Source organism: Camelina sativa, chromosome 2 (genome assembly GCF_000633955.1).
Source record: "Camelina sativa cultivar DH55 chromosome 2, Cs, whole genome shotgun sequence".
Lineage (NCBI taxonomy): Eukaryota > Viridiplantae > Streptophyta > Magnoliopsida > Brassicales > Brassicaceae > Camelina > Camelina sativa.
Genome location: NC_025686.1, coordinates 18405543 through 18424679, shown reverse-complemented (window position 1 = coordinate 18424679; position 19137 = coordinate 18405543). Strand labels below are relative to the sequence as shown.

General features: G+C 34.8%; 3 protein-coding genes across 5 annotated transcripts; 2 read left to right on the top strand and 1 right to left on the bottom strand.

The window, feature by feature from the left end:
* LOC104753769 (E3 ubiquitin ligase BIG BROTHER-related-like) lies at positions 487–1525 on the bottom strand. The gene has a single exon (XM_010475972.2). It carries the CDS (start codon positions 1423–1425, stop codon positions 487–489), a length of 939 nt encoding a protein of 312 aa, XP_010474274.1. The 5' UTR covers positions 1426–1525.
* LOC104729001 (L-type lectin-domain containing receptor kinase IX.2-like) lies at positions 7846–10562 on the top strand. Of its 3 annotated transcripts, XM_010447913.2 has the most exons (4): positions 7846–7969; positions 8060–8111; positions 8478–8623; positions 8753–10562. In XM_010447913.2, the coding sequence occupies exons 2-4, from the start codon at positions 8077–8079 to the stop codon at positions 10345–10347; spliced, it is 1776 nt and encodes a 591-aa protein (XP_010446215.1). In that variant the 5' UTR covers positions 7846–7969; positions 8060–8076; the 3' UTR covers positions 10348–10562. The 3 variants fall into 3 exon arrangements, with proteins under 3 accessions (XP_010446215.1, XP_010446208.1, XP_019091380.1); XM_010447906.2 differs by having other exon boundaries at positions 8478–10562; XM_019235835.1 differs by lacking the exon at positions 7846–7969 and having other exon boundaries at positions 7981–8111; positions 8478–10562.
* LOC104728992 (26S proteasome non-ATPase regulatory subunit 3 homolog B-like) lies at positions 10929–13593 on the top strand. Its single transcript, XM_010447898.2, has 8 exons — positions 10929–11126; positions 11225–11403; positions 11609–11746; positions 11836–11972; positions 12083–12137; positions 12234–12344; positions 12671–12910; positions 12990–13593. The coding sequence occupies exons 1-8, from the start codon at positions 11060–11062 to the stop codon at positions 13488–13490; spliced, it is 1428 nt and encodes a 475-aa protein (XP_010446200.1). The 5' UTR covers positions 10929–11059; the 3' UTR covers positions 13491–13593.

The window sequence follows — 19137 nt, the reverse complement described above, 5'->3', positions numbered from 1 at the left end:
AAAAAAAAAAAAAAAAAAAAAAAAAAAAAGATGTTTTAAATCAAATTGGATAAGCTTTAAAATATTTTGAATGAACAAAGACAAATATTGAATGGTTATCCTAAATCTTGGTTGCATTAGATGTATATTTACAACACTAAAAATTTAGCTCGTTAATAGTGTTAATGTTGCTTTCTTTTGCTTGTGGACGTAGCCAACATAACGTTTGTGAACTTCTTTGCGCAATTCTATACGTCTTTCTTGTACCCGTAACTCATAAGGCCGTAACAATAGTAATAATAATGGAAACATGAATCTTATCATATAAAAAGCTTGAATTACAAAAACTGTTAAATCTAACACAACAACGACAACGCTAACACAATTACACAAACCACTAAACTATAAGTTTTCGTTAGCGCGCGATAATTGTTTAGTTAGTTCAAATTAAGACTGTATAATGATCTCTATAAAGGCCAAAAATCCATAAGTGTGAATGTGTTTTAGTTAGAAAACTGTATTTCGTAGTTGATGAATCTCCTCATCTTCACGTGCTATCTCGACGCGACACAATGGACAATTATCGCCAAACTTAATCCATTTCATTATACACGTATTGTGAAATTCGTGACCACAAAGTAAAGTAGCAACTTTTCGTCCGTCTTTAAACTCCATTAAACAAATCGTGCACATGTCATCATTATCACTAGACAAGGTCTTTTGTTTTCTCTTATTTCTTGTGCACTGGTTAGAAATTATGCTGGTCTTTCGTTTGCTCTTCTTGTATATCCTCCTGCTCAAGGCCCCGACTCTTAATTTTCTTTCGTGTCTAAACTCGATATTCCTCCTCTCGTCATCTTCTTCGAGGGAGGCTTGAATCACCTCTTCGAGTTGAGAGTCATCGATGACTGATTCGTCGACTAGACAATCATCTAGGAATTCGACTTGATCGTAGTCATCGATGAATGATTCGTCGACTTGAGGGTCATTGATGAATGATTTGTCGAGTTGAGGGTCATCGACGAATGATTCGTCGACTTGAGGGTCATCAAGGACTGGTTCGACTTGAGATTCATCGAGGAGTACTGGTCCTTCAGTACTCGAAGGAGCCGCATGAAGCGTCAACGTCAACGTCAACCTAATTAACAAAGCATATTGTGGGCGGTAATCAAACGATGAAGTTACTTTGCATGCAAGTAGGGTGAGTTCTTGTATTAAATGGAGAGCGTCTCGTGCATCAACTCCTAAATCTTTTAAGAAGTAATAGAGTTTTTCTTTGTGAGGAGAATCTTCGACTTCAGTGAATTCATTGGTAGGTAATGAAATTGAGATGTTCGAATCTTGGTCATCTGGTCTGACAAATTTTGTATTCACTGCGATTGTACCAACATGTTCGGGTCCAGGATTCTTTTCGATTTGGTACTTGCATTCTGGAATAGCTTCCATGATTATGTTTAGGCAGATCAAGAGCACAGAGATTTTGTAATGCGTAAAATTTCAATGGGGACATTCTTATATTTATATGAATCGTCTATTGAATTGAGGCGGTGGAATAATTCTCGTATAACTATAATATGGAAGTTTTATAATACAATTTTTCTTTTTTATAATTGGTTTCCAATTTATTATTTGATTTACAGTATTGTTTTTTCCAATTAAGGATTTTTCTTCTATTCTTTTTTTTTTTGTTTCCGGATTATCCTTTTTGTTTTTAATTTAGAGGAATATTTTATAATCCAACAAAAATAGTGAATAATAATAAATTATGGAAGATATACTTAAATATCACTACTTACTCATATCTTGTTTTAGAAAATATATATATTTTTTTCGTGATATATATATTATCATCATAAATATTTTGATCTAACCCGACACCAACATAATGATCTAGTCGATCATATCTCTAAATGCAAAACATGCGATTGTCCTAAACAATTTCTCGAAACGTAGGCACGTAACTATTAGAGAGTATACTTGTATATAGTAGAGAATATACTTGTGAATAATAGGTTGGTTAAGGATTCTGGAATATCCGGTTTATTAGTCTAATTTAGATTGATTAGGTTGGTTAATACCGGTTAAGATCAATTGTACAGAATAAATATCTTGTAACAAACTCTTTGGATCATTAATGAGAATCTGAATAAATATCTTTGTAACAAACTCCAATGCTTATTATGACATGCTCGTATCTTCATTATCTAAAGAACCAGCTGTGTCTCCTAGAGCTTGGGTAATTGATTCAGGGGCTACTCACCATGTTACACACAATAGAAGCCTTTATGTAGAATTTAAACCCTTAGATAAAACCTTTGTTACTCTTCCTAATGGTTATACTGTTAGAATAGTGGGTATAGGTTTTATTCAATTAACTGATAACATCATTCTGCATAATGTGCTTTATATTCCTGAATTCAAATTTAATTTGATCAGTGTTAGTGTTTTGACTAAAACTTTGAACACTAAAGTGAGTTTCACATCTGATGAATGCTTTATTCAGGATCTTACACGGGAGTTGATGATTGGAAAAGGGATTGAGATTGGGAATTTATATGTTTTGCATTTCAATGAGTCTACTCATACTGTTTCTTTAAAAGGTACTGTCTCACCGTCTGTTATAGTTCCTGTTTGTTCTAGTGTTGTTGTTGATCCTCTTATATGGCATAGACGTCTTGGACATCCTGCTCAGTCTAAGATAGATTTACTTTCTGATGTATTGAGTCTGAAAAATGTGAAAGGAAATAAAGAGAAATCAGTTTGTCATGTTTGTCATTTGTCTAAACAAAAGCATTTACCCTTTCAACTTAGACAAAACTTGTGTAATGCTCCATTTGAATTGGTACATATAGACACTTGGGGTCCTTTTTCGGTTGAAACTAAAGATGGTTATAAATACTTTCTCACTATTGTAGATGATTACAGTATAGCCACTTGGATTTATTTGATGAAACTGAAATCTGATGTCTTGCATATTTTTCCCACGTTTATTAATATGGTTGAGACTCAATACAAAACAAAACTTAAATCTGTACGTTCTGATAATGCTCATGAATTGAAATTCAATGCATTATTTTCTGAAAAAGGCATCATATCATATCATTCTTATCCAGAAACTCCAGAGCAAAACTCTGTGGTGGAAAGGAAGCATCAGCATATTTTAAATGTTGCTAGGGCTCTTTTATTTCAGTCAAATGTTCCATTAGAATTTTGGGGTGATTGTGTCTTAACAGCTGTTTTCTTGATCAATAGATTACCCACTCCAGTCTTAGGCAATAAGTCTCCTTTTGAGAAGTTAACTAGTAAAGCACCAGAGTATCATTCTTTAAAAAGTTTTGGGTGTTTGTGTTATAGTTCTACATCTCCTAAGCTTAGACATAAGTTTGAACCTAGAGCTAAAGCCTGTGTTTTTCTAGGATATCCTAGTGGTTATAAAGGGTACAAGCTATTAGATTTGGAGACACATGTTGTTTCAATTTCAAGACATGTCATATTTCATGAGGATATTTTCCCTCTTGTCTCATCCACTATCACGGATGTTTCAAGAACTTTCTTTCCTCTATTACATTCTCCTGCTTTCCCCGATGTTTTGCCTCTGAAGCGAACATCTTCTGATGCACACCAACACCAAGCTGTGACATCTTCTGAGATAGTGATTCCTTCTGAATCTCTATCTCGTCGCCAAAGAAAACCCCCAAAACACATGTAGGACTTTCATTGCTATAATTTTACTAGTACTATCCCATATCCTATCTCCAAATATATTTCTTATTCATACTTATCTGAGCCTTTTCGTGCCTACATTAATACCATCACTAACGACATTGTTCCCCAAAGATATTCAGAGGCTAAGGATTATGATGTGTGGTGTGATGCAATGAAGGAGGAGATTGGTGCGATGAAACGGACTAATACTTGGAGTTCGAGCAGTTTGCCACCTAACAAAAAGGCTATTGGTTGTAAATGGGTTTTTACGATCAAGTATTTTGCAGATGGAAGCATAGAACGGTTTAAAGCTAGACTGGTTGCAAAAGGTTATACACAAGAAGAGGGTTTGGATTATGAAGAGACCTTCTCACCTGTTGCTAAGTTAGCTTCTGTTCGTTTGATGTTCATGATGGCAGCTAAGATGAATTGGTCTGTTAGTCAGATAGACATTTCTAATGCTTTCTTAAATGGAGATTTGGATGAGGAGATATACATGAAAGTTCCTCCAGGTTATGCAGATTTAACAGGAGAGGTCATGCCACCTAATGGAGTTTTGCGGTTACATAAATCAATTTACGGTCTGAAGCAAGCTTCTAGGCAGTGGTTTCTCAAGCTATCTGCTACATTGTGCAGAATGGGATTCACAAAATCGGTAGGAGAACATACTCTGTTCATCAAGTATGATTCTGGTGTTATCATAGGAGTGTTAGTTTATGTAGATGACATCCTCATTGTAAGCAACAGTGATGATGCAGTGAGTGATTTCAAGGAAGAATTGAAGTCATTCTTCAAACTGCGTGACTTAGGACCTGCAAAATACTTTCTTGGTATTGAGATTGCAAGGTCAGCTGAAGGTATCACTCTTTGTCAACGAAAGTATATTTTGGAGTTGTTATCCACAACAGGTTTTCTTGGATGCAAACCTAGCTCCACTCCAATGAACCCAGATGTGAAGTTGAACAAAGAAACTGGTGTTTTGTTGCCAGACTCTACTCGGTACAGGAAGTTGGTGTTTTATAATCTATATTCGTATGTTGTTTTCTTCTTACCAAAAAAAAAACGAAATATCCACGTTAACTTACTAGTTTTTTTACAAGGCTTCTTTTATCTTTCTTCTTGGCTGAAAGACTTTTTGCAGATGAGTCACTAAAACAACCAAGTACTAAACTACTAATAACATCCAATTTTTAAACTCATGGTTTGATGGAGGGTTTACTTTTGTAAACAAACCCTTTCCAAAAATAGGCGTATGCCGCTTAAATGCAGAGAAGACACGGTATTCTTTAGTAAAAGGCGAAAGAATAGTTCGCTTTGCCTTCACTGCACGGCTCCGTGAATCTCAGTAGCCAGCTCTTGCTTCTTTATTTATACTCCAGTTCACTTACTGTTCCTGACTCTTGTAACCGATGTGGGATGTCACAGTTCAGTTAAGAAAAGACTTCTTAGGCTTATTTAGCAGATATGGGCCATAACTTGTTTTTTTGTAAGCCCATCATAATTTTATTGCTCAATATTATTGATCTGTTACGTAAGAGAAAGCAACTAAACCAGAGTTTCGATTGATCTAAATCTTAAACCGAATGGTTATCTGGTTCAACTGCCGATTTATAAATTTTCGACTCGGTGCTAATCGTTTCCCATGTGTCATCTGCATTACTAGGGTCGTCCCTTCTCAGAATTCGAGGTTGCGAAACTGAAATCTTCAAATCTGCTTTTACTGGCAAGTTTGAAAATGTTGGACGGACATGCTGCAAGGCGTTTACCGAAATAGATGCAAAGTGTTGGCCAAAATGTTTCCATTGAATTCTTTCTTCCCTCCTCTTCTCAAGGATGATTGTTCTCGCATCAACGCAGCTGCTCCCTCACTTGCAACATCTAAACTCTTTATTGTTCCTGGATTTTCTCTTCCTGGTTCTCTGGTTGATATCACAAAATGCTGGTCATCACTCTCTAGTGTCGAAGGTTGTGTGGCTGAAATATTCAAATCGGTATTCACTAGAAAGTTTAGTGATATTGGACGTAAGTGTTGCAAAGCATTTTCGGATGTAGATTCAAAGTGTTAGCCACATATGTTTCCACTAAATCTTCTTCCTCCTCTTCTCAAAAGTAGTTGCTCTCGCATCGAAGCAGCTGCTCCTACATACAAGTAATGAAGTAGCTATGGTCTTTTATATCAAAAATGCATTTAATTAGGCTTATTATAGCTTTCTACTTCCAATATTCAAGAAGAGTTTCTTTCTTCTAACCAGTCAAGGAAGATATTGTTCACTTGTATTGGTTATTCTACGTTGTGTTATCTACAATATTTACAAATAAATTCAAGTTCGGCCTAATGGCATCTTTAATTTTTTTTTTAATTCTGGACTTTTCGTTTGCACTGATCTCAATGAGGGATAATCTTGAATCTTGCAATAGCTATAGCTTCTGCCCCCTTTTATAATCTTGAAGTCATCTTCAGCAACATTTAACAAAGAATATTATTCTCTAAATATATCCACCTAAGAATTAAGAAAGCAAGGCGATTCCTCATGCAAAGTGATATTGCAACATTTAACAAAGAATATTTCTTCCGACCATTCCTAAATAATAAAAGATTTTAGAGGATTAAAAGATAATGAAAATTGTAAACAAAAGATTTTATGGGATTTTATTTGTAAATAAACCTTGCTAGATATCTTTGTTTCAGTTTCTTGGTATGCAATCAACCTTTGGATTCATTTGTTAGAGGTGGAGGTCGTGACGGGTGAGTGATCCGAGAGTGTTCATTATTTAGACACGCAGAAAAAGGAACCTGTCAGACCGCCGTGCGACCACCCCGGCAAGGAAGAACCGAGCCGAGTAACGATCCTCTACAGCACCGGATACGTCCAAGGACAGATCGTGGCCGTTAATCACGCTCTGATCGCACGGTCATTGTTCATCAACCAGGGTTAAGGGCCTGTCTCCTTAGAAATCAAGGAAACAGAGGTACGAGCCTATAGAACAGATCCTGTTCAAGTAAGGTCGTGACCATATCTGCTCAGTCTCCGTTATATATACTGAAACTTTGTTCTTCATAATAGCGATGTGGGACAAAATTTAAAGGCTCATATTAATAAAAACTAAAGAGCATGCATGGGTAGTAGTGATAATTGGTTGTAGGCCCACGTAATTATATATGCAAAGCCCATCCCTAACTCAGCATTCAAAAATCAAAATTAGTCAAGAAATTAATGTAATTTGCGATATATTCGTGTTCTTTTAATCTTTGCTTCTGAGCATGAGGTGCGGTAACAAAGCCATATTCACAACCTTATATTGCATACACAACTAGAAAGAGTGAAAACAAAACCTGTAGAACAAGTTAAACAGTCATTCAACTCCCAATCGATCAATGTTTTTTAGTATATATAAAACAGTTATTCCTTCCTTTTCTTGGATGATAAATGATGTAACCTAGAAAGACTAGCCTTATTAGGACGCCTCTCTGATTCAATGGCCGCTCATTATGATGGCTTTCTTCCTTTTCAGGTGGTGCTCAGTGCTCACATATATTAACCTCCAAATTATAGGTTGCTGCTCTATCATGCTAATGGAAATCTACAATTTTTAAGCATTTTCCCTTGCGGATGCAATTTTTAAGATGTTAACCATTGCCTTAGCGTAGTAGCATACTGTTGACCTAACTTTAGAAATCATCTCCTTTCCTTCTAGTTGTTCAACCGCTACATGGTACATACTGGCTAGAAAACAGTTTTAGACTAATGGTTTGATGGAGGTTTATTTTGTTAAATAAACCTTTCCAAAAATAGGCGTATACCGCTTAAATGCAGAGAAGACACGGTATTCTTTAGTAAAAGGCGAAAGAATAGTTCGCTTTGTCTTCACTGCACGGCTCCGTGTGTCTCTGTAACCCAGTTCTTACTTTATTTATACAACAGTTCACTCACTGTTCCTCAGTCTTGCAACCGATGTGGGACGTCACATTTTCAGTTAATAAAATGACATCTTGGGCTAATTTAGCAGATACGGGCCATAACTTGTTTATTTGTATGCCCATCATAAATTTATTGATTTGCTACGTAAGAGAGAGCAACTAAACCGAAGATTCGATTGATCTAAGTCTTAAACCGAATGGTTTTCTTGTTAAACCGCCGATTTATAAATTTTCGACTCGGTGCGAATCGTTTCCTCTGTGTCGCCGATTGATGATCACTTGACAATGGAAACGAAGTTTCAACAGATTCCCCCATGGAATTGGGAGCTTCAAGCTTAAAAAGACCCTTTCTTTACACAAACCCAGGTGATCAAAATCCCTAATTTAATACCCTTTTGAGTTCTTTATCAGTGACTCGTTCGTTAACTCATCATGCTTTTGTGAAACATAACCCAGGTCTATGAGTGTTGTCAATGAAGCAATGGTCAAGTAACAAGACGTGCGAAATGTAAGTTGATCTCGTCCTACATTGACCTTTTCTCTAGTTTTATCTCTGTGGCTTATCATCCCGCAAAGGTCACATTTTTTTAAGATTGTTTTATGGGAATCATTTGACTCACAGATTAAGTAAAGATTAAAATGAAATTTCTTGATAGAAGACTCATTTTTCTTATAATATAACGATGTTCCGTTGAATAGACCTTTAAATTTATCATCGTTTTCGAATATTTATGAGGTTCTTCAACTGTTTATGCATTTGATCTTAGCCATCTTTGGTTCATCTTCTTCAATCAATGGCCAACTCTATCTTGTTTCTTTCCTTGTTCCTTGTACTCCCTTGCTCTGTTGATTCAGTTTACTTCAACTTTACTAGCTTTCGACCAGGTCATCCTGGGAATGTTATTTATCACGGGGATGCAAAGCCCAATGGAGCGATAAACTTGACCAAACCTAACTATACTTCCCGCGTTGGTTGGGTTACTTATGCTGAGAAAGTGCCAATCTGGAATCCTAAAACTGGTAAGCCTACAGATTTTAACACCAGTTTCTCTTTTAGGATCGGTATGCGTATCTCGAACTTGTCAAGTTACGGTCATGGTTTCAGCTTCTTTCTTGCTCCTGTGGGAATCCAACTTCCTCCGAACTCAGGTGGTGGTCTGTTAGGTCTTTTTACTGACATCGATGAACGCGGCTTATCTTCGTTTCCTCTGGTTCATGTCGAATTTGACACATACTTCAACCCAGAATGGGATCCTCTGGGTGTTGGATCTCATGTGGGAATCAATAATAATTCTCTTGTTTCGTCCAACTACACCTCTTGGAATGCAAGCTCACACAACCAAGATATTTGTCATGCACATATCTCCTATGACTCTGTTACTAACAACTTGAGCGTGTCTTGGGCTTATGAACTAACTTCTGATGATCGGGAGAGTTTAGGCCTTTCTTACATCATCGATCTTGCAAAGGTTTTGCCACCACAAGTTACAATCGGGTTCTCAGCCTCTACAGGAGTGGTCGTAGAGGAACATAGACTTTTATCATGGGAGTTCAGCTCAGGTAGTATGGATAGTGTGAACGTCTCTATTAGGAGAGGACTGATAGTTGGTATTTCGGTTTCTGGGTTTGTTTTGCTAATCTCTTTGGTCACAACCCTGGTGGTTTGGTTGCAGAAGCAAAGAAAAAGGAAAGCAAAAGAGATAATGGACTTGATATCAATAAACGAAGACCTCAAACGGGAAACAGCTGGACCAAGGAGGTTTGCTTATAAAGATCTTGTGTCAGCAACCAACAGATTCTCATCGCAAAGAAAGCTTGGTCAAGGAGGCTTTGGAGCAGTTTATAGAGGGTACTTGAACGAAATCGATATGCTTGTTGCGGTGAAGCAATTATCTGCTCGTTCCAAGCAGGGAAAGAAAGAGTTTGTTACCGAAGTTAAGATCATCAGCAAACTGAGACATCGAAACCTGGTCCAACTCATTGGTTGGTGTAATGAAAAAGATGAGTATGTGTTGATATATGAGTTCATGCCAAACGGTAGCCTCGACACTCACCTCTTTGGGAAAAGACCACATCTCCCCTGGGACATAAGGTACAAGATAACCCTCGGTCTAGCTTCTGCGCTTCTTTATCTTCACGAGGAGTGGGATCAGTGTGTATTGCACAGGGACATCAAGGCGAGCAATATCATGTTGGACACTAATTACAATGTAAAGCTAGGTGACTTTGGACTGGCTCGATTGATGGACCATGAGCTTGGTTCTCATACAACAGGATTAGCTGGAACTTTTGGCTACATGGCACCCGAATATGTGATGACGGGAAGGGCCAGCAAGGAGTCTGACATATATAGCTTTGGAGTTAGTATACTAGAAATTGTCACGGGAAGGAAGTCAGTCGATCATTCACAAGAATACACAGAGCCTCAGAAGAGTCTTGTGGAGAGAGTGTGGGAACTGTATGGAAGACAACAATTTACGTCAGCTATGGACGAGAAACTAGGTGAAGATTTCAATAGGGAACAAGCTGAGTGTCTTGTTGTTGTGGGGTTATGGTGTAGTCACCCGGATAGAAACTCGAGGCCCTCTATAAGACAAGCAATCCAAGTTCTGAACATGGAATCAACTTGGCCTGAGCTTCCGCAGAAGATGCCAGTCCCTATGTATTACATCTCACCTTCTTCTCTCACACTTAGCTCAAGTACGGTCTCATTAACGGTCTCAAGCTGTGAAGTTGGTCGCTAGATGAAGATGAGATACAAACAAAATGTTGCGCCATTACTATATATGTGGCCTTGGCAATTCTGCATTTTCTTTGTTATCTTTGTCAGAAAAATTGTACGAGTGAGAAGAGAGATCGTTGTGTGTGTGTGTGTGTGTGTGTGTGTGTTTGGACATGTGTAAGGCAAGTGTACCTTATAATTTAACAAGATATTCTCTTGATAATAACGAAATTTAGCTAACAGGGAATTTGACTTGCACATATATGGTGAAGAAGAGGATATTTTCTAGTGCAGACATCATCCCAATATTTTGAAACATCAACTGATATATTTATATATTTACAAAGAATGAATTCGTAAAAAAAAACATTATAACATTATTTTGTTTTTCCTTTTTTCGAGCTATCCACAAATTTGGAAAAAGTCACCTGTTTGACACAAATTTAAAGGAAAAATAACTAGAATAACTCTTTGTAAAAAGTAAAAGAGTAAAAATACGTGGAGAATGGAAAATTTATAGCTATTTCCAAATTTTTACCTTGTGGGAAAATGGAAATTTATTGGTTTACCCATCAAATTTTACCATTATATATATTTTAAAAAAAACATTCATCGCTCATTCTCTCAAATTACTCTTTTGTGAAGAAGAAGAAGAAGAAGAAGAAGAAGAAGACGACTTGAGAGATTTGTGATTTGCGAAGAAAAAACAAAAAATTACTCAAGAAGACGTGGAGATGAAAGATAATCAAACCCAAACTCAATCCCTAGTCTCTGCTACTACGACTACCTCTACGCTGCAGCGTAAATCTCACATCTTTTTATCCTTCAATCAGTTTCGCTTAATTTCCCAGAATTTTTTTTGATTTCACTGAGATTGCTTCTTCGTTTTTTTTTTCCAGATTTGAAGGAGATTGCTGCTCTGATCGATACCAAGGAAGTCCGTCGTATTGCTCGTGCTGTGCGTCTCACCGTCGGACTACGACGGAAGCTCTCCGGTTCTGTGATCTCTTCTTTCCTTGATTTCGCTTTAGTTCCTGGATCCGAGGCTCACACTCGTCTCTCTTGTTTCGTTCCTAAGGTTCCTCTCTCTACTTTTTTTCTTTTTAATTTCCTGATTCTGAGCTTATTAAGATTCTGTAATTTGCAGCCTATTATTATTAATTAGTATAATTAACCTTAAAATTTTGAATGCTTGAATTAAGAATTTATTTTTTTGGAAGCTTCTTTGTTATTTATTATACATATATACTGATGACTGAATCTTATAATAATAATTGCTTCAGGGTGATGACATGGAAGTTGATACAGCATCATCATCCACATCCCAAGCTCCTCCTCCTCCTCCTCCTCCTACTGAGCTCGAGATTTACTGCTACTTCATTCTTCTTCTTTTTCTCATTGATCAGAAAAAGTACAACGAGGTTACTACTTTTCTTTCTATCTTTCTCTTAGGTTATTCTTCATTTTTACATAAATTAGTCTTATCAAAGGTTTTTTTTAAATCTCTCAGGCCAAAGTTTGCTCTTCAGCTAGCATTGCTCGCCTCAAAAACGTAAACAGGAGAACCGTTGATGTCATTGCTTCTAAATTGTATTTTTACTACTCGTTAAGTTATGAGCTAACAGATGATCTTGCTGCGATACGTAGGTGAGTGAGACTAGTTCACTGTCTGTTTTTTTTTTTTTTTCTGTCTTTTCATACTAGCTAGTCCAACAACAATACAATTTATCTGATTACTACTTTCTTTTGCTTTGCAGTACTCTTCTTGCTCTACACCATTCGGCAACTCTGCGACATGACGAATTAGGCCAAGTAAGTAAATTTTCAATATTTCCGAAACAATCAATCTTTTGAGAATCTTTTCCTTTGATACTTATAAAAAAAATTCCAACCATTCATATGTTGCAGGAAACACTTTTGAATTTGTTGCTTCGCAACTATCTACACTACAGTCTCTACGACCAAGCTGAGAAGCTTAGGTCAAAGGCACCTCGATTTGAGGCACACTCTAACCAACAGGTAACCTTTCACTTTTGCCTCCCATACACTTGGCTTTCTAGTTTTCTGGTTATTGTGTATATCTGATGCTTACTTATGCCAACTTTTCACTGTCAATTTCTTCTTATTGCATTCACCTATTCATATTTCGCTTACGTATCTGCTGCTATGCAATGCTCATGTTCTTCTATTGTATGTTGCACTATGGTTGTACCTTGTTTCTCTTGTTATATTTCTGAAACTGCTCATTGATCATTTTTCTTTCTTTAATTTACCTTACATGCTCCTTTTCTTCGCTTCATTGAACCTTCTCCTGGTTTCTGAGATCTCATGAATATGATATACAGTTTTGTAGGTACCTGTTTTACTTGGGAAAGATCCAGACGATTCAACTAGAGTACACGGACGCAAAAGAGAGCCTTCTCCAGGCTGCTAGGAAAGCACCTATTGCATCTTTGGGATTCAGGATTCAGTGCAATAAGTGGGCTATTATAGTTCGACTGTTGTTGGGTGAAATTCCAGAACGTTCAATCTTCACTCAAAAGGGAATGGAGAAGCCTCTGAGGCCATACTTTGAGCTAACCAGTGTAAGTCCATCGTTGCATATGTGACATCCTCTATAGCTAAGGGTTCTCTTACTAATATTCTTGTTTATATTATTGACAGGCTGTGAGGATTGGTGACTTGGAGCTATTTGGGAACGTCCAAGAGAAGTTTTCAAAAACATTTGCGAAAGACAGAACTCACAACCTCATAGTTAGACTGCGACACAATGTGATCAGAACAGCACTGCGCAATATCAGCGTCTCTTACTCGAGTATCTCCCTTCAGGATGTGGCACAGAAACTAAGATTGGACTCAGTGGCTGATGCAGAAAGCATTGTGGCTAAAGCCATAAGAGATGGAGCAATCGAGGCAACTATTGACCACAAGAATGGTTTGATGGTCTCCAAGGAAACAGGAGACATCTACTCAACTAAGGAACCACAGACAGCTTTTAACTCCAGAATTGCGTTCTGTTTGAATATGCATAATGAAGCGGTTAGAGCTCTGAGGTACCCACCAAACACACACAAGGAGAAAGAAAACGAAGAGAAAAGGAGAGAGAAGAAGCAGCAAGAAGAGGAACTCGCCAAATACATGGCTGAGGAAGACGACGATTTCTAGATTCACAAATGGTAAATATACCGGTCTTGTTCGGGTGCAATTCTATTGTTAAGCCGTACCTGATTTTTTTTCTTTAAAGAAATGAGGATATTTCAGTTCCGTAGAGTTATCATTTCTATTAACTATTCTCGAAAGATCTAGTTATCTTTTCAAATTCTTATAATTAACCATATAGCCAAATAAACCACTCTGCCAAATCACCATTGATCGAACGATCCTCCTGAATGAATCTGTTCTTACTAACGTACTATAATCATCTCTAGTTCAACTAACATATGTACACAAAGTTAAAGCCGACATGGCATTAGGCAAACTCTCTTCATAAACGTATCCCTTTAGATTGCTTTATAAATAACCGGTGCTTAATTTTTAGAACTATATTTCAATTTTACAGATGATTAATGACACCTACTCAGGTCTATCGATATTGACAAGTGGTAATGTGGTATGCATTCTTAGTATCTGAACTCGATCTAGTCCAGCTTCTAGTTCAAATCTAATCATATATCCTTGTAGTCTATGGAGCTTATAGTTTTTTACACAAATTATTCTGAGAAATTTTTTAAAAATTACTGCTTATGTATTATTGCAGCTTCTTATCTATATTAACATTTTTGAAGTACATTTTGTGTTATGCCCTTTTAGTTTTGCTTATTTAAAAATTTATTTACAACATTAACCCCTAAAATATTTCCAACAATAGCATTACTTCAGATTTTGTTTCCTAAATATTTTACATAACATTCCATCTAAAAAAAATTACAGCAATATCAATATGGAAACATAAACTATGATATATTTAACCACACCTTCTATTGTGTTTTAAAGATATTATATCTCTTAATCATTTGCAAACAAAAAACAACAACAATTTGATTCACATTTTGTTTTCCAGTACGTGTGAGCTTTGATTCTTAATGTAAAAAGAACTTCGATTCACATTTATTTAAATATTATAATTAATAGAAATAAACTTAATAAAATTTTAAAATAATACGAATATGTATAATTAAAAAAAATAAAATACTATATAATATGGTTATATAGTAGATGAGTTATAAAGAGGACATGTTGGAATTAATAAAATATCATTAAATTTGTGCTAACACGGGCTAAATCCTCATTTTATTATTTTCAACACTATTAATATTAGAATATTAAACATATGAAATCAAGTTGATTTAACTAAGATCGGTAAAATAATTAAATCATTAGGAATAATATGACTTAATCATAGCGTATAAATGATTTATTATGTATTTAAATTCCTTATTTTTTGTTATAACAATTAAAAGTCAAAATAGAATTTCAAATACTAAACAAAACAAACAAATGATCATAAGTATTGCGGGTTAAAAATTAATATAAATATTTAGCCGTACAAACAGCCAAAAAATTTAGTTATTTCTATATTTAAAAAATATCTAATATTTAACAAACAAATACAACATAAAATATAAATAATAATAAAATTATATGCACGCGGTGTACCGCGTGTTAAAATCTAGTTTCTTGTATTCATTAATACTTTTTTTTGGTCCTTGTGTTCCAATGCTATCTTGATACAGACTCAGTAACACTTAAATATGATTTTGCATCTTCTATTTACTTAAGACCATGATTACTTTCCTACCTTTGAAAAAGATTGTAACTACTAATAATTAGTGTGATTGCAATGTTTTCCAAATCTCTATGTCTTCGTATGATTCATTTAATGAGACCATTAGTAAATAAAGTAATTGTAACACTTTTCTGATTAGGTATATGTCAAAAATGTCTAGATAGTTTGATGAGTTTGGTGCGGTCCGTGTGGATGCATTTAAAACGAATTGTACTTGGATCGGTTGTGGTCTTTGTTTAACGGGTAATAAAACAAAAAGAAGTACGTACGTACGTATAAAGACTAAAGAGAGCAAAGACGAGAGCCTTTTTTTTATTATTTTTTTGGGTAAAAGGTTAAGTAACGAGAGCCGTATTTAATAATCATGTGGTGCTCGTTTCATTTCACAGATGGAAAATAAAGACTTCTTTCACTCCTTTCGTGTAAACACAGAACTCTTCCTTCCCTTTTGTGAAAATTAAGACTTCTTTCACTCTTCCTTCTATCTTTCTTATGAGATTTCATCAATTGGCATAGAATTTGCAGCATGAACTTCAAACCGGAAGTTCTTTCTCCGTTTCATTTTGCTACAAAAGGAGCTCAAAGTAAGATACGTTTTTAAATCTTTCTGTATATTTTCCTAATATGCACACAGCCACAATAGCACTTTACTCTCTAGGAATCAAGGTAATATATATTAAGCCTATCAAATTTGTATTAGGAGCATCTACTGTGTATATTTTTTGTATGATTGTTGTGTTATGAATTTTAAAGTTTCGGCTGTTTTTATGAGCATCCAAAAAGGGTCATAAGTCTCTTTTTCTTTGGTTTATCAACGAGGTTCATGATTTTAGTCAGAATAATTGATTTGTGTGGTCTTTACTTTGATTATATTTTTTTCGTTCTTCTTTAATTTGATTATCATGGCTGTGTTCATGATCTGAAGTCAACATGCATTATAATTATGAGATAAAATATATGTTTTTTTTTGTGTGCAAAAGGTGATAAAATATGAGTAAATATATTTGGAAAAGGTTGAAGAGAAGGGTATTTAAGTAAATATATTTGTCAGACTAATAAATGGAAAAAAAAAAATTGATAGTGATGGATCGATCACCCGTGTCCTTTTTGTCAGTCAGAAATCGCGTTTCGTGCATGCTGACCAAAACAGTGTTTTTGTGTGTGTGAAGTTGAGTCTTTTTTTGTGAATGGGCTTTAAACCTAACTGGGCTTCTCTCTCCAAACTAAATGGGTATTTTCTTTCAATCAAAAAATTAATGATACAAATAATTGTTTAATAGGTTAAACCAGTTATCTGCTGAGAGAGCCTGAGACAATTAATTGTTTCAAGTAAATTGGCAAAACGAGAAATTACGGATTATTTAGTACCTAATACTGTAAGAAATTAAAATTTTTCTATAAGGCTATAGTAATAATTAAGAAAGAGATAACATTACCGTATGTATGTATTAAACATATTACTATTTGTGAGTGTTTTATTACTTTGAAGGATTTAATTATGTACTTGAATTTGCAAATATTTTGATGATAGTAATGTTTTTTTACTGCAGGCAAAAACAAGTAATGTTAATTTTTTACCGTCAAGTCTTTAAAATTTTCAAAGATATACGGTTGTCAAATCAGTGGATAGCAATCAATATTAAATTATGTATCCACTAATATTAATATTACAAACAGTGGAATTTACTACATATTCTTCATTTGTGTAATAAGTATTTTGTAATATTTAAGTCTAATCTATCAATGTATGTAGAGATTTGATTATAGATGGAATATAATCTTTTAACAAATTAAAGGTTGTTTTTATCTTTTACTTATGAATTTAGAATTTTGGTAGGTTTAATTGAACATGCTGTGCACATTTGCATGCTGTGATAGATTCGAGAGTGTACTTTAATTATTCTTAAGATTTGATCTTGCATTATGTGGGTTAGTAATACCATAAAACTTTCAGCCGTTAATAAATTAATACTTTGATAAATCATTATAATGTTTTGTGTTCAGCCGTTAATATATATATATATATATATATATATATGTTCAGCCGTTAATAAATTAATATATATATATATATTCCTTCAGCCGTTAATATATATAAGTAAAATGTCATAATTCTGATATTAATCTATAGAAATTTGAAGTATAAAAATTTCGACATGCATATTGCATACATAAAATATTTCAATAGTCAAATATATAGCGGATTTTTTATGCTTACATATTTTAAGCACTTTGTAAGCCTGTACCATTCTGAAATGCTTCGGCATGATGAGTTGGGTCACCACCTCACATCGTGATCAGAACTGGACTGCGTAACATAAGCATCGCATACTCGAGAATCTCTCTACAGGACGTCGCACAGAAGCTAAGACTGAACTCAGTGAACCCAGTGGCTGATGCAGAAAGCATTGTAGCTAAAGCCATTAGTGATGGAGCGATCGACGCAACCATTGACCACAAGAACGGTTTGATGGTCTCTAAAGAAACAGGGGACATATACTAAACTAACGAACCACAGACGGCGTTTAACTCAAGATTAGCTGTTATTGTGTACATCATTCCCCTTACTTTATCACATAAATTAAAAAAAAAAAAAAAAACTCAGAACTTTTGTTATTTAAGTTCCCTCATATTTGTATTTACAGAAATCATCACATTTTGGTGATAATTCACCGTAGAGGCGGGATACATGAACAATTATGTGCTAATGATACAATAATACCTCTATAAATTAATAATGTTTGGATCATGACATTTGATTAATATATAGTAATGTATTAATAATTATTAATTTATTGATGCATTTTTAATTGTATAACTTCTTAAAAATTATGAGTTGAGATAATTAAAAAATATATCTTAGACTTTTGGATGTTATGATTTTTATGGTTTTAGAATTGAAAATTTAATATTTCGAAAAAAATTATCGATGATAAATAACAAATACTATAGATTAATTTACTTATAATCATGACATACATCAATTTAAATTTATCAACAATAATTAATTGTCGTATTTAATTACCTATAAAACTATCAAAATTTAATAGTATATAGAAATTGAAATCTTAAAAAGATGAAGTTGTTTTTGTTCTGAGTTGGGTTTTCACTAGGTGCTGCGTTTAAGGCTCTCTCTTGGAGGTGAACGAGAGATTAATCAAGCAACCTGAGCTTCTTAATTCGGTAAGAAATATGAGAAGAAAAGTTTGATAATTGTCTAACATATATTCTCAAATTGATGTTAAAATTGACAAATTCACTCATTTATATATACGTCAAACTATTTATATAACAGATTCAAAAAGCTGTGAGGCTAACTTTAAATTAATATGTCAAAATCTCTAATCAATTCTATTTTTTCTTTATAAGCAAGAAAAGAAAAGAGATTAGAGAAGACTCAAAACGATTAGCCTGCAAGACATGGGTCATTACTCCAAAGTACCATAACCTTAAACAACACCGTATCTTCTTCTTCTTATCTCTTTACCACCAAATTTTACATAACACCAGATGGGAGACAAAGAACGACATTAGATCATCCATCATATACGTGATATATAACAAGCGAAAACATTTATAGTTTACCACTTGACATAGTAGTAGCAAAGTCGGCGAGAATGAAGGTTTGAATTATTTCAGAGAGGACTATTATAGGCCAGAAACCATATCTAATGTCCATTATCATCTGCTTTGTAACCTACAAATTATTTAAAAAAACAATCCCTATTATACGTTAGCTAAAAAATTCACACAATGAAAATCCCTATTATACAATTGCATTGTATATAATATATATATATATATATATATATATATATCCTACAAAATCTTACGTCATGAAGACTAAGTGCTTAACATTTATTGTAAAACCCGGTACAGGTGAGTTACATATAATACTAGACTCTGAAGACCAGAACCTTTAACATCGATAGGAAGCTTTGATCAGGAAGCTAGATAGACACATCAAGATTACTTGTGCCAGACGGCATAGCGATGGCCACTTGTTGCAAGAGTCCAGTCCCTACC

Excerpts from the sequence above, each read along its gene's own strand:
- LOC104753769 (XM_010475972.2), bottom strand. The coding sequence starts at position 1,425 with ATGGAAGCTATTCCAGAATGCAAGTACCAAATCGAAAAGAATCCTGGA.
- LOC104729001 (XM_010447906.2), top strand. The coding sequence starts at position 8,077 with ATGAAGCAATGGTCAAGTAACAAGACGTGCGAAAT. Across the intron at positions 8,112-8,477 it reads AGTAACAAGACGTGCGAAAT|CTTTCGACCAGGTCATCCTG; the intron begins GTAAGTTGATCT and ends CAACTTTACTAG.
- LOC104728992 (XM_010447898.2), top strand. The coding sequence starts at position 11,060 with ATGAAAGATAATCAAACCCAAACTCAATCCCTAGTCTCTGCTACTACG. Across the intron at positions 11,127-11,224 it reads GACTACCTCTACGCTGCAGC|ATTTGAAGGAGATTGCTGCT; the intron begins GTAAATCTCACA and ends TTTTTTTTCCAG. Across the intron at positions 12,138-12,233 it reads GACATGACGAATTAGGCCAA|GAAACACTTTTGAATTTGTT; the intron begins GTAAGTAAATTT and ends CATATGTTGCAG.